This window comes from Martes martes (assembly GCF_963455335.1).
Source record: "Martes martes genome assembly, chromosome: 7".
Classification (NCBI taxonomy): domain Eukaryota; kingdom Metazoa; phylum Chordata; class Mammalia; order Carnivora; family Mustelidae; genus Martes; species Martes martes.
In genome coordinates, this window is record NC_137894.1 from 92,257,679 (window position 1) to 92,271,676 (window position 13,998).

At 37.5% G+C, this 13,998-nt stretch overlaps 1 protein-coding gene across 1 annotated transcript; it reads left to right on the forward strand.

The window, feature by feature from the left end:
- Positions 1-370: 370 nt before the first annotated feature.
- Positions 371-10,438, forward strand: DORIP1 (dopamine receptor interacting protein 1). The gene is made up of 5 exons (XM_080809497.1): positions 371-687; positions 3,456-3,980; positions 5,800-5,889; positions 7,291-7,425; positions 8,813-10,438. Exons 2-5 carry the CDS (start codon positions 3,457-3,459, stop codon positions 8,994-8,996), a joined length of 933 nt encoding a protein of 310 aa, XP_080665623.1. The 5' UTR covers positions 371-687; position 3,456; the 3' UTR covers positions 8,997-10,438.
- Positions 10,439-13,998: the final 3,560 nt, after the last annotated feature.

Here is a 13,998-nt window from a genome sequence, read left to right on the forward strand (position 1 = left end):
CTAATTCAACTTTTCTTAACTATATACTTAAAAGCTTGCATAATTAAAGTTTCCTGGGAAAACAAACTTCTCCCCTTCTGAGTTAAGAATTTAAGAAGACAAGACTTGGAAGCAAACTAAAATCAAGGTCCTAAAAGGATACAAACCTCAAAAAGCCGGGACGGATTGCCAACAAAGCTCCGCCTCCACGCAAGCCCTGCCCACTTCCGGCTGCCCTTCCCACCCTCTAACACTGGAACACCGCCCCTCTCTGCAAGGTCCCGCCCCCCGCACCTGATTTGGTTTCTATTGGGCGAATCTGGACGCTGTATACACACCGACACACGCACGTTTGGCAGGGGCGTCTTCGCGCCTGCGCAGCAGCGCCGTCAGGCGGCTGGGTACTAGGGGCTGGGGGGAGGGGGGCGGAGGTCAGGCCGAATCTTCCTCCGTAATAAGAAGCTACGCGTCCTGCGGTCCTGGCTCCGTGGGTCCGGTCGGATCGGGCCTGGGCGCTGGAGCTGCTGTGGCTCCCGCCGCGGCGGGTGCGATGGAGGCCGTGCCAGAGCGCCGCACTCACGCCGGGGAGGCCCAGACAGCGGACGGTGCTAGTAGATGAAGCGGCGGCGGCGGCAGCACGGGCTCTCCATGAGCAAGCGGCGGCGGCGACGGGTGCGGCGGCACCGGCGGTTTTCGGTCCCCGGGGAGGTACGAGAAGTCGGCTTCCTGGTGGACGGAGACTGGCCGGTGTGGGAACGCCTTCCGCGGCCCGGCCCTCCAGCCCAGCGCCCGCAGTCCCAGGCGCCTCGGGGAACACTACTTGGACGCGGGCAGGGCTTCCCCGCCGTTTCACCTGCTCCAGGCTCGGGGATGTGCCAGCCGTGCGGGGCCAGCCCTCGGTGCCAGGCCTTCTCGGGCGCAGAGGGCCGGGGGCGGGGTAGACGTGGCCGGAGTGCGGGGGACGGAGGCGGGCGCCCAGCGCGCGCCCCGCAGGTCCCTGCCCCGAAGCCCCGCGCTCCTTCGAGGGGGGGCGCGCGGCCGTTTTTCAGATTTTTTCAGGGTGCTGATTGAAAGGGGATCCTTAGGACCGCCGAGCTCTTAGGGAGCCCGGCATTCAGTGTCTAGGGCGAATGGTCTGTTCTCACGACCAGCGTGTAGTACAGATTGTCACCCTTGAAAATGACCGCAAAAGAAAGGTGTCGTTTTGCCAAGGAAATAGAGGTCGGGGGAGTTTTCTAGGTTTATTTAAACTGGAGGGCCTGTTGAATCAGGACAATAATGCCAGCAGGATATATCCTCCAGGGCTTCTAATGCACAGCCTAACGAAACAGTCTTTTTGACGATGTGGTGAAATCTTAAGACAATTTTAAGTAAAGCTCTTTGCAGCCATTTCACCACCTTTTTTACTCATTTTTGTTGTAATTTACTTTATAACAAATCACCACCTTAATGCTGAACGAGTAGGTGTCCTCTAGTTCTTTCAATCCTCTCTACCCCTGCCCTTTTCCTCCCCCGCAAAGAAAGGCTGAAGAAGTTAGTTTCATTTTATTTATATATAAATATATGTATAATTGTAGTTTATTTCTGTTAAGTATAACTGTTGCTGTAGTTACTCATTTGGTCATGCTTTAGAGATAATTTGAAGAAAAATAGCGCAGAAATTTTACGATTCTTTCCCCATGCAACATTTGGAAATCTGAGCTCAGGCTTGTGACCTTGCTACAAAGTTTTTTAAAATTAAATAGAAATAAGTAAAACCATAAAGAAAGCTATTTTCATTTTCAGAGGTATTTGAATGCCATATGATTTTTTTAAAATCTTCAGAAACATTAAGAAGAAACCGTTTGTGTTTGCCTAAAGCTCCAGATTTGCCACACCCTCTGATTACCTAAATGGTTGACTAGAGCCGACAACATGTTACCGACTATGAATAAACATCTACACTTAAGACTAAATATAGTGTTGAATATTTTAGAGTCCACAGCCTTGCCTCAAGCCGAAAATACTGTGTGCGTGCACGCCCTCGTTTAATACATTGTAGAACTGAATTTTCAGTCTGCTAGTATTGTAAAATCGGTTTGAATTTAATTTCTTTAAAGTGTAAAACAGGTTGTTTTTTTTAACTGAAGTATAGTTGACACAATGTTACATTAGTTTCAGGTGTACAACATAGTGATTCAACAACTCTATACTTTATGCCATGTGAACTTTATTTCTTACACAAATAAAACACGGAGGTCTGCAGTATTCAGTATTGGATTTATGTTGTGCTTGGGAGGATATGTGTGGCACCTGAAAAGATAGTCAAAATAAGATACCTCAGTCTGTGACTTCTCTTTTCCTCTTCCTCAGATGCTTTGCTTTCTTTTTTCATGAAAATGTACTTTTCTATAGAAGTACCATTGAGAAACCCTGTGATGTTTTTAGTTCAGACATTTATTGTGCCAAGTAAAGCAATCTTTTCAATTCAGTTTCATTAGGAAGGACCTCATTCTTTAATTTTTTAAAATTCTGCTTTGTATAACATACATGACAGGAACATGTTTTTACAATACACTCAATGACTAAAAACAAATTGCTTAGCTAACATCAAGGTTAGGAGAAGCATAAATAACAGTTTAAATAGGGAGGACACCCCAGTTCATTCCCAAAACATGCAAAGAGAGGGAATCAGATTACTTTACCAAGTACTGAATCAGATCCTCACAGCATGGCCTCTTTAGTTAGAATTATAGAATATCCAGCATGGTCCTAAATTGCAAGTGAAAATCCCAAAGTGCTTAGAAATGATTTTTGTATCAGCTGTGCAACTCTTCAGTTAAGTACTGTGGGATTACTTTTCATATGTGGTCTTTCAAATGTAATTGGCCATTATTCTGTAGCCCAACTAAGAATTCCATTATAGCAGTTTCATAAGTGGAATCATGCATATTAAAAGGGAAATGAAGCACAGCTTATATTTTGAAGGGAGAAAGAGGTTTACATTAGGAATGCACCCAACCAAATTTAGATTGCATTTTCAAATAGCTTTTTTCATTTAGAATTTTTTATTTTAGGGTCTTCCTTATATCAAAGATAAAATCTGCAATATAAGTAGTATAAAAGTCTTATCAAATGCTCACCCTGTACCTCAAAAAAGATTGCACTTCTTAATGGTCTTTCCAGAGGCCATGCACATTGCCAAAAAAAAAAGGCTCAGCTTGAATTGTTTTAAATTTTTTCATTATATTGGTAGGCCTCCTGACCAAATTTAATTTGAATCCTTTTTTTTTTTTTTTTTTTAATTTTTAAGTAATCCCTATACCCAACTTGGGGCTCGAACTTAAAATCAAGAGTCACATGTTCTACCAACTGTGCCAGCCAGGCACCCGTAATTTGAATCTTTAGATAGGTTTGTTTTCATTTAAACATATTTCAAGCATTTAACATAGGAAGTCACAAATTTACATGTTCTATCGTAAACTTTTAAAATGCAGGATGAAGACACTGTTTGAAGAGATCAAAGCATCAATTAAAAATAACTATAACCAAGATCGCTCATTTTGGAGGCCTGTTCTTCCTTGGGGAGGTGTTTTTACTATCAAAGCTGGCCGCAAAGCAGTATCCTGTACACCACTCTATGTTGAAATAAGACTGAAAAACACCTGCACCATAGATGGATTCTTGATGTTATTATATGTCATTCTTAATGAAAATGAAAATTTCCCCAGGGAACTCTCTCTTCATTTAGGTAGAGAGTTTGTAGACTGTTTCCTTTATTTAATGGACACCTATAGTTTCACAACTGTGAAGCTACTTTGGATTTGGGACAAGATGGAAAAACAGCAATACAAATCTGAAGTTCATAAAGCTTCATTAATAATTGATTTATTTGGGAATGAACATGATAATTTTACAAAAAATCTCGAAAATCTCATGTCTACCATACAAGAGAGTTACTGTTCCAACTGGCGATGCCCAACTCGAGTGCAGGAAGATCAGCAACGCACAATTAATATAAAGTAAGTTGCTTTGAAGTCTGTCATTTTAGCAGAGATAATGTACTTTTTAAATGAATGTTGCTATAAATAAATATAGTCAAAGTATTTCCTTAAGTACAGACCCTGTGTAATTACTTACACATTGCAACCCCACAAATGCAGGACTATACTGTTTGTTAAATCCAAATATCTTGGAATTGAGTTTGTAAAACCAACTAATAACTATTTCACTTGAAAGGTAATGAATTCGTATGCAAAATGTTTTATTCTTGCTTTGAATTGCTAATATCACTGTGTAGATAATTGTTTGTTTCATAAACATAACCTCTTAAAGAACATTTAATACTATATTGGAGTGTTCACTTCTTGAATGGATTTCTGTTGGGTAAGCTGTTTTTACATGAACAATAAGAGTGAAAGTATTCCTTCATGTCATGGCCAGGGCATAGTTACAGACAGAAACCCCAAAATTCGAATATTCGTATCTGGAGAGGATACTGATGTTAGGAGCTTTTTCACTGGCTAGGAGAGGTGCTGATAGCCTGCTGAATATTTTTGGCTTTGACAGAGAAGGCAGACCTCCAGGCTGGTAAATGACAGGGAAGAAGGCCAAACTGGCATGGCCTAGTAGAGTATTGGGAAACATTAGAGCCCCCAGGGGACATGAGCTGGAAAAAAGATAACTGCCAGTAGAAAAACAGGACTGAAAAACAAACCCAAACAACATTGTTTTCTGAAAATGTATTTGACCCAGTGGTCCTTAGAAGCAGCCTAATAGATACTCCTTTTTTGGAATATACATCACATACCCTACCCATTTCTTTATAACATATTTAGTTTAATATTGTAACATCTTGCTATTTATGGAAAGCTGAAGATATTTTATTCTTTTTAGAATCTGTCAATTAATGTGTTTCTTGTTTCTGAACTACACTTTGTCCATTTCCTGTATTGCTGATATGATGACATTGAGTTTGAAATCTCTGTCAGGGAAAAAAGTTTCATTACTCTAAATTGTAATGAACTAAAAAGCATTTTAGAAATCTGTTTTGTTTTTCAAAAACTAATCAATTTGTGTTTATTCTGAAACTATAATTAGATATTTATAATCCAGTATTAATGCTAGTATTTTAAGCTTCTCTTAATAAAATATTTTTCATCATACTGAATATATATAAATTACTTTTTAAGGCTTTTGCCTATATTTTAATCCTACATTTAAAACAATCTCTGAAGTATGTAGGAAGACATTTTTTAACAAATCAAGTAATAGTAGCCAACAATGGCTGTAATTTTTTTTTTAAAGATTTTATTTATTTATTTGACAGAGACACAGCGAGAGAGGGAACACAAGCAGGGGGAGTGTGAGAGGGAGAAGCAGGCTTCCTGCCAAGCAGGGAGCCCGATGCATGGCTCGATCCCAGGACCCGGAGATCATGACCTGAGCCAAAGGCAGGCACTTAAGGACTGAACCACAATGGCTGTAATTTGCATTTAGTCATGTACCTAATCGGCAGCTCTCCTAATTCTGGGTCCTCTCTTCTTCCCCAAGACCACAATCCCCTCTACCAAAACCTCTCAAAAATTTTTTTAAGCAACAACTGCATATTTCAGGAACCGTTTCCAGAAAGATTTAATGTTTCTTGGAAAACTTCATGCATTAATGTTTATTAAGTTCAACTGATTGCTGTAATTATAACAAATAAAAAGATGAAAAACAGAGGTTATAATTTTATACTTGATTTGCTAATAGTGAATTGACCTGTAAAATTGGTTATCCTAATAAATATTTAACATCTAAATTTCCAAAGCAGTTCTTACATACATTTTGTAATTATAGTCCTCCCCAAGAAATTCCTCATGGAAACTTGATACGACTGGCTGTGGATGAGTTATTCTGTTCCAGGATTGAACTGTGTGAAGAGAGTGGGTGAGTATATGATAGACATTTAAGATGAAAGTATTTCTGTTTTTTATAAAGAAACCTGAACAGATAGGCTCTTTGATGTCAATACTTTAGGAAATAGCAACTCACAAGTATTTGTGAGTTGGAAGCGTAATGTTTTTGGAATCTTAACACCTACGGTAGTTTACTATGCCATCTTATGCTATGTTGTCATTATAAAATTTCACTATATAGAATATCATACTACAGTTAATTGATGAATACAAAGCAAATGCCTTTTCTTTTTTTCCCCACTGCTGAGCAGGTACAATAAAACCTTGGTTAACCGGAACCCAGCTAATCGGACTCCCAATTAACTGGATTTTTTTCTGCATTCCTCATTTAGGAGAAAGAGGTAAATGGCAACCAAAAAATTTAACTTAGTTTTAAAAAAAATTCAAAAGGGGCAGAACACATTCATCCCAGTCTCTTAACAATTTCTATATCTACAGTATTGTACATTGAGAATTAAGATTTAGAAGGATGACCTTATAGCTAATTAATCACAAAAGGAAGAATAAAATATATTCAGTTAATTGTACTTAAGTTCAGAAAGTAATTTAATGTATTTTAACAGGAAATACTGAAACATAATGGTTTTCTAGTTAATGTTTTAATCAGTAACGTTTATGAAGCAAAATACTGTGTCCTGAGTATTCCGGTTAATCGAGATTTTACTGTATTTGTGGTATTCTGATTTGTGGTATTCTGATCTATATCCTTAATATGTGAGACTACTAAGAAAACAGAATTTGTCTCATCCTCATGGCAAAAAGATGCAATTAGGGGCACCTGGGTGGCTCAGTCTTTAAACATCTGCCTTTAGCTCAGGTCATGATCCTGGGGTCCTGGGATTGAGCCCTGCATCCAATCTGCTGCCTGCTCAGCTGGAAGCCTGCTTCTCCCTCTCCCAGTCCCTCTGCTTGTATTCCGTCTCTCGCTGTCTCTATCTCTGCATGTCAAATAAATACATAAAATCTTAAAAAAAAAAAAGATGCAATTAGGGAACTTTATACAATATAAAGAGGACTGGAAGAGTCCTACTATTTACCTCTCTGCCAGTATTATCATTTGAAACCAACCAAGGGGGGAAAAATGTATAGACATATAAAAGCTTTTATATCAGTTCAAAAAACTAAATGTTTTGTTAGCTTAAAAAAAATAGCTAGCTTTTCCTGGTTTTGCACGTATTATTTCTTTTATATAGAATCTCACAGTTTATAAACTTCTGGGTATAGATAACAAAAATACTAATATAGCCACACCATTACCCACACCTAAAATAGATAATTATACTTATTATGCAATTAATAAAGACAAACCAGAAATAATAAAAGGCAGTTTTGTTTCAAGTGTAATAAAGTTCATGTCTCTTTTCGATTTTAGGTGTGGTGGTTTAAGAGAATTTTCCCAGCGAGTTTTCTGCCATGGGGCACCCCCTTTTGTTGTCTTAAATATGCAGCATTGGAAATCTGAAGATCTGGCATATGTACCATATTACTTGGATTTATCTGATCACAAGTAGGTATTTTTTTGTATGTTTTATAAAACTAATAAAAAGTAAATTTATTTTCTATTTTACTGCTGTTCTATCATGACTGTGACTAGCCCTTAAGAAAATATTGTTGAAAAGAATCATGGCTGGGGCGCCCGTGTGGCTCAGTGGGTTAAGCCTCTGCCTTCAACTCAGGTCATGATCCCAGGGTCCTGGGATCAAACCCAGCATTGGGGTCTCTGCTCAGCAGGGAGCCCGCTTCCCTTCCTCTCTCTGCCTGCCTCTCTGTCTACTTGTGATCTCTGTCAAATAAATAAATAAAATCTTAAAAAAAAAAAAAAAAGAATCATAGCTAACTATTATTCTGTACCCCGAATAAGGTTAGAATCTACTACGGGGGGTTAGTCTCTGGCAATGTGCATAGTAGTTGGACTCTGGAATAGACAAAATTGAATCAAATCTCAGCCCCACCTTTTACAAGCTATGTAACCTTGGGTCCTAACTTAACCAGCTTACACATCAGTTTCTTGATTTTATAAACAGAGATGACAGTCTTTATCTGGTACATTGTTGTGAGATTTAATGAGATAACACATATAAAGTGTTTAGGTTGGTACCTGACACGTAGTAAAAAGTAACGACTGCTATTACTTGTATTTCAAGTCAAAGTAGTATTTAGTAGGAGGTCATCGTTTAAACAAAAAATGTTACTTTCAGCATTAGAGATAAAAATGCCTGTTGCATACAAGTTAGGACATACAGGGTCTTTTAACTTCTTGCCTTTAAAAGGTTTTCTCTTATTTAATAGAATGATACAGATTATGAGTTAATTTGTTAAAATGTTTTTCAAAATTCTTAAATTATATCAGTTTTTAAATTCTTAAATATTTTACTCCAAATTACCATAGTATGTGCTTTTTACTGACAGATATCTTTTTTAGGTACTGGAATATAAATAACAGCAATATTTTTATTCCTTAATTAAAAATTTAAGGAGCAGGGGCGCCTGGGTGGCTCAGTGGGTTAAAGCCTCTGCCTTCGGCTCAGGTCATGATCCCAGGGTCCTGGGATCGAGCCCCACGTTGGGCTCTCTGCTCAGTGGGGAGCCTGCTTCCCCCCTCTCTCTCTGCCTGCCTCTCTGCCTACTTGTGATCTCTGTCTGTCGAATAAATAAATAAAATATTTTAAAAAATAATAATAATAAAAATTTAAGGTGCATTTTGGTGGTTCGGTTGGTTAAGCCTCCAACTCTTGATCTCAGCTCGGGTCTTGATCTCAGGGTTGTTAGTTCAAGCCCTATGTTCCACTCTGGATGTGAAGCCTACTTAAAAAAAAACAACAAAAAAAACACTTAAGAAATGTTTAAAAATAACGTTTTGTCTTTTTTGCTATACCTTGTCATTTAATTTGCAGGTATTTGTTGGAAGGTGCCACATTATTTAACAAAGAGGAACATCATTATTCTGCAGCTTTCCAGATTGATGGACATTGGATGCACTACGATGGCCTCAGAAATGTGAATTTAATTTTGTTAAATAAACCCCCAGAGTTTCTCCTCTTGTCATCATTGGTTTATATTCGAGCAACAGAGAAATAAATATAGACTGATGCTAAATTAAATTGTTTTCCCTCCTGCCCATGCTCCCCCCCCCCCCCCCGATGAAGGACTTTTATTTTGTATATACTTGGTATCCAAGGAAATAGTTGAACTATACTAGTTTCAGAGGTGTATTTTCCAGTGTTTAGCCCCAGGTAAATATTATATATGGAGAATCTATGCAAAAATATTTGTATTTCTTTTTTCTATGTCCTGGGTAATTTTTATATAAGCATACTTTATGTTGAAATAAAATATATCTTGTAGCCTTTGTATTTTTTATTTATACATACTCAAAAGATTTTTACAGTTCTGTCCTTGAAAGCAAGAAAATACTTCATCATTTGAATTCTCGGTTTTTCTTTTTGGATATTCAAATAAAACCTGGGTACAAGTCAGTATTTCAGTTTATATAAATTTAACAGTTCAAAATGTATCTGACTATATTTTTTGCCCTACCTCACTAAAATCCAAAGTGCACTGTTGTATCTAGTATGGATTTGAATGTAGAACTTACAGATGGCTTAATCTTTTTTACTCATTGATAAGTCTAATTTCCCTGCAGCAGTTTTTAAAAATACTTTGGTGAGAATGTTTTTCTGGGCTTAAATTATTTCTCTATAATGGCAAATTACTTTAACCACTTGCTCTGAAGTATTATAAATCTGCCAGATTTTAAGTGTTAACTAATTTTAAGTGTTAACTAAAACTTGCAAGCTTAATTAAAGTTATTGTTACAAATAAAATATATAACTAATCTAACATAATTAAATGTAATGGAAATCCTCTAACAAAAATCTATTCTGAAGATAAGACTATAAATAAATATCAGGCAACAGGATGCTTACTAATGCTGGATTAATGATAGAAATATACTTTAAATATATATTTAAGAGAAAATGGTGCCTAGAATATTTTTTTTTTGCTCTTAAATCATATTGTCACAGAGAAAAAAAAAAACCTAAACTTTTGGAGTAACAAACTCCTGGCTTCCTTGTAAGTAGTAAACTGATAGCATGAGGATTTGATTTGCAATACAAATCACTAGAATTTTATAATTATCAGAAATTATGTTTGTTTTCAAAACCCTAAGATCTTTCTTCCTTTTTTAAGGAAAAAAATTAAATAATCTCCTCAAGGGACAATACTTTTTGCAGTTTATCAACATTTACTTTAGTATTTAATTTCAATAAACAGTCCATCTTAGATTTTGGGTTGGGACTGCATGCAGTATACTTGGAGATGTCTACATGACAACACAGTTCACTGCCATATACCAAATTGGTAAGATTTAATTCAGGAATTAAATCTTACATTGGCTTGGTGCCATGTTGAAATAACTTACAAAAGAATAAATGTGAGTATAACAATGCTGAGAATGCCTCACTTTGAGTGAATACTGTGAAAATTATGTCTTGTATAAGATAAAAAATAGTGATTTATTTTACAAAAAAAAAAAAAAAATCTACCCCAGAGTTTATTTAAATAGTCCCCCACATGTTTTTACAGTGATTTACAGTGAATTTTTATGGGGACACCTTATTGCATGAATCAAACTATACAAAAACAAGTATTAGTATATATATGTGGTTCATTAGCATAATTATTCTTAATGCAGATTATTCTTTTAAGAATTGCACTTTATTTGGAATAATACTAGTTTATCACAAAACAGTGACTTTTACCTACCTCACAGGGTTGTTGTGAGGATTAAGATGTTTGTTAAAATCTTGACTGCCTTGAACATGCTAATAAAACATATATTTTTTCTACCTCTTTCATACAGAGGCAAGTCTCCCAGATTCTCTGTTACTAATGAACTTTCTAGATCTTTTCTTTTAAACTATTTATTTGGGCAGTTTCTCCTATCAATAATGGACTTATGTGTAATGGAATTTAAGTATGCCTTCTGGACCCCAAGATGGTTGTATTTTAAGGATAATAGGTAGCTTATTGTTACAGCAATGGTTGGTTGGCAGATAGAAACAATTTCCCCTGCTGACCAAACAGTGGGTAGAAAAGGGGTGAAAAATAATTAAATTAGATTATCTGCAGGATGTGAAGGTGAGGGTATGGAAAATTCTTTACAACCTTAAACACTCTTAGAAAAATTGGAATACTGGAGTGGGTCGGGGGAGGGGGGAAGAAGTGAAAGATATGAAGAAATAATCAGAATTTTTTTTTTATTTGAGAGAGAGAGAGCACAAGGGGAATGGAGGAGCAGAGGGAGAGGGAGGAGCAGACTCCCTGCTGAACAGAGAGCCTGATGTGGGCCTCAATCCCAGGACCCCAGGATCATGACCTGAGCTGAAGGCAAACACTTAGCTGACTGAGCCACCCAGGACCCACCCAGGAGCCCCCAGGATGTATTTTTAATAAAAAATGCCAAAAACCCTAACTAAACCTTATGGGGAGAGGAAAAATGATTTTAAAACCCTGGCCTCAATCAGAAGGGGATAAAGGACAAATAAAGCAAATTAAAATAGGAATGTCAAACTTCTTTGCAGCAAAAGAAACATTTGACCCCAATTTAGCAAGTAATCTTAGATTTATCCTTTAAAGTAGCTTTTCGTTATTATTATAGTTGACTTATTATCTGAGATATTGTTCTCAGATATTGATATATCAGATCTCAGATATTGATCCAGTCAAAGAGGAAGAAAAACTAAAGATAATTACCATAGGCATGCTTGCTTAGGGTGACTCCCATTTTCTATTTCATTCTTAGAGTATGAGTAAACAACTAAGCTATATAAGCAGATAACTCTTGTAACACATAAAGGAAAAGCTGTACATATTGAGCATATCAACAGTTTAATATTATAATTAAATGATTTAGTGATATTTAATTATTTGAAAAAGAATTGTGCTATAGGCATAAAGGGTAAGAAGTACATGCAAAAATGACTGCGATTATTGCTGCTGAACCACAGCCAAAGCAAACATTTATATTTTCATCTTCCTTTGTCAATGCTCTAACATTTAAAATCAGTACAAATTCTTCTGTTTGAAAGCTACAATCAAGAAAGATTTTTAGGGGTGCCTGGTGGCTCAGTGGGTTAAAGCCTCTGCCTTCCACTCAGGTCATAATCCCGGGATCCTGGGATGAAGCCCCACATCAGGGTCTCTGCTCAGGGGGGAGCCTGCTCCCCCCCACCACACCTACTGTGATCTCTGTCAAATAAATAAATAAAATAAAATAAAATAAAATAAAAGATTTTGAAGTTCATCTCAATGGCGTGGTGCCTTACTAACTGGTTCCTATATACCCACCTGGCCCAGGGTTCACTCTCTGGTCATCTAGACAGCCTTTAGCCTCAAATTTAATTTGATCCCAGGGAAAACATAACCTTTGACTCTGTCTTAAGTTGAAGAAGAAGTTGTGGGGAGGCCACTGGAGCTAAATGATTTCTTTATAAAGGCTGATTTCTACCTGAGGATGTGTATTATTTATACTGAGTGAGCAATCAGTTCCACAGTACCTCTATTGTTTTCTCAGTGAGGTCTTCTGGAATGTATCAAGAGGAATATCATTTGGGGGTGTCTGGGTGGCTCAGTTGGTTAAGCACCTGCCTTCAGCTCAGGTCATGATCCCAAGGTTCTGGGATTGAGTCCCACCTCCTTGCTCAGTGGGGAGCCTGTTTCTCCCTCTGCCTTCCGCTCCCTCTGCTTGTGCTCATTCACTCATGTTCGAGCTCTCTCTCTGACAAAATCATTAAAAAATAAAAAAGAGGGCGCCTGGGTGGCTCAGTGGGTTAAAGCCTCTGCCTTCGGCTAAGGTCATGATCCCAGGGTCCTGGGATCAAGCCCCGCATCGGGCTCTCTGCTCTGCAGGGAGCCTGCTTCCTCCTCTCTCTGCCTATTTGTGATCTCTGTCTGTCAAATAAATAAATAAATATCTTTTTTTTAAAAAATAAAATAAATAAAATAAAAAAGAGTATGATCTGAAGATGGAAAACATAGCTGCCCCCACAGGACCCTCAAAAATGATGTGGAATGGAATAGCAGCTTGGAGAGCAAATGAGCTGTGTAGACAAGTTAGCCATGGTAGAATTAGCCATCTGTTTATGTGCTTATTTATAGTTTCATTACTTGTTTTCCCTTTGAATTTAGTGAAGTCCCATTTTTAATATGATTATAAAAATAATACATAAATAAATAAAAAAGAGTAAATCCCAAAAAGTATAAGAAAATGATCAACCATGATTTCTCCACACAGTAATAATCATTAGTTCATACAGAAAGCATTTTTGAAAAGTCCAGCATGGCTTCAAAGTACTGAAGAGAATAAGAGCCAATGAGTTAGGGCTTTGAAGAACTGTATATTCCTGGGGGGCAGCATCGTGTTGATACAAGCTATCAACGTGGAGAAACTTCAAGAGGAAAGTGAGACTGAAGAAAACACCTGTGGCCATCTATTCAGACATTTCTTTCTACTTGGACACTTGTCTTTAAAAGCCTTCATCTTCTGGAACCTTCAAGAACTTACTTTATGAAAGATTCATTCCTTTACATTCCTCTACCTCAAAACTAGCATCCCAGGTGCCAGAGCTGGGAAGCAAGGCACTGATGACATAAATTGTCCCAAAGCAGATACAACCAAATAGATTTTCTGTTTCTCTGTTAACCTAACAGAGTATAACAAAGAAAGATTAAAATAGACTGAGCATATTTGGTTTGCTTTAAGGGTAGAGTAGAAAAAAAAAAACTTACTGAGGGAGTTTGTGAAAAGCAGGCATAATAAATAGTTCTGTACATCCAACATATGGGCATTTCAGGTTAGAAAAAAAGAAGAGGAAAGCAAGCAACAGGAAACACAGAAAAGCTGAACTGTGCTCAGGTCAAGGAGAGAGCAGGTTAGGCCTTGAAGGAAATAACTGGCCAGCTAGAGAAATCTTTAACCCGAACAGGCTAAGCTTGATTTGGGGGGCTACAAGCTAGAACCAATTAGGAGCAGACAAATTCTGCAGCACTTATTTGATACATACATACCACTATTTGC

What these genes read in the sequence shown, in the direction of transcription:
- DORIP1 (XM_080809497.1), top strand. Translation starts at nt 3,457, where the DNA reads ATGAAGACACTGTTTGAAGAGATCAAAGCATCAATTAAAAATAACTAT. An exon ending in GAACTGTGTGAAGAGAGTGG is followed by an intron (nt 5,890 to 7,290) that starts GTGAGTATATGA and finishes TTTCGATTTTAG; the next exon opens with GTGTGGTGGTTTAAGAGAAT. An exon ending in TTGGATTTATCTGATCACAA is followed by an intron (nt 7,426 to 8,812) that starts GTAGGTATTTTT and finishes TTTAATTTGCAG; the next exon opens with GTATTTGTTGGAAGGTGCCA.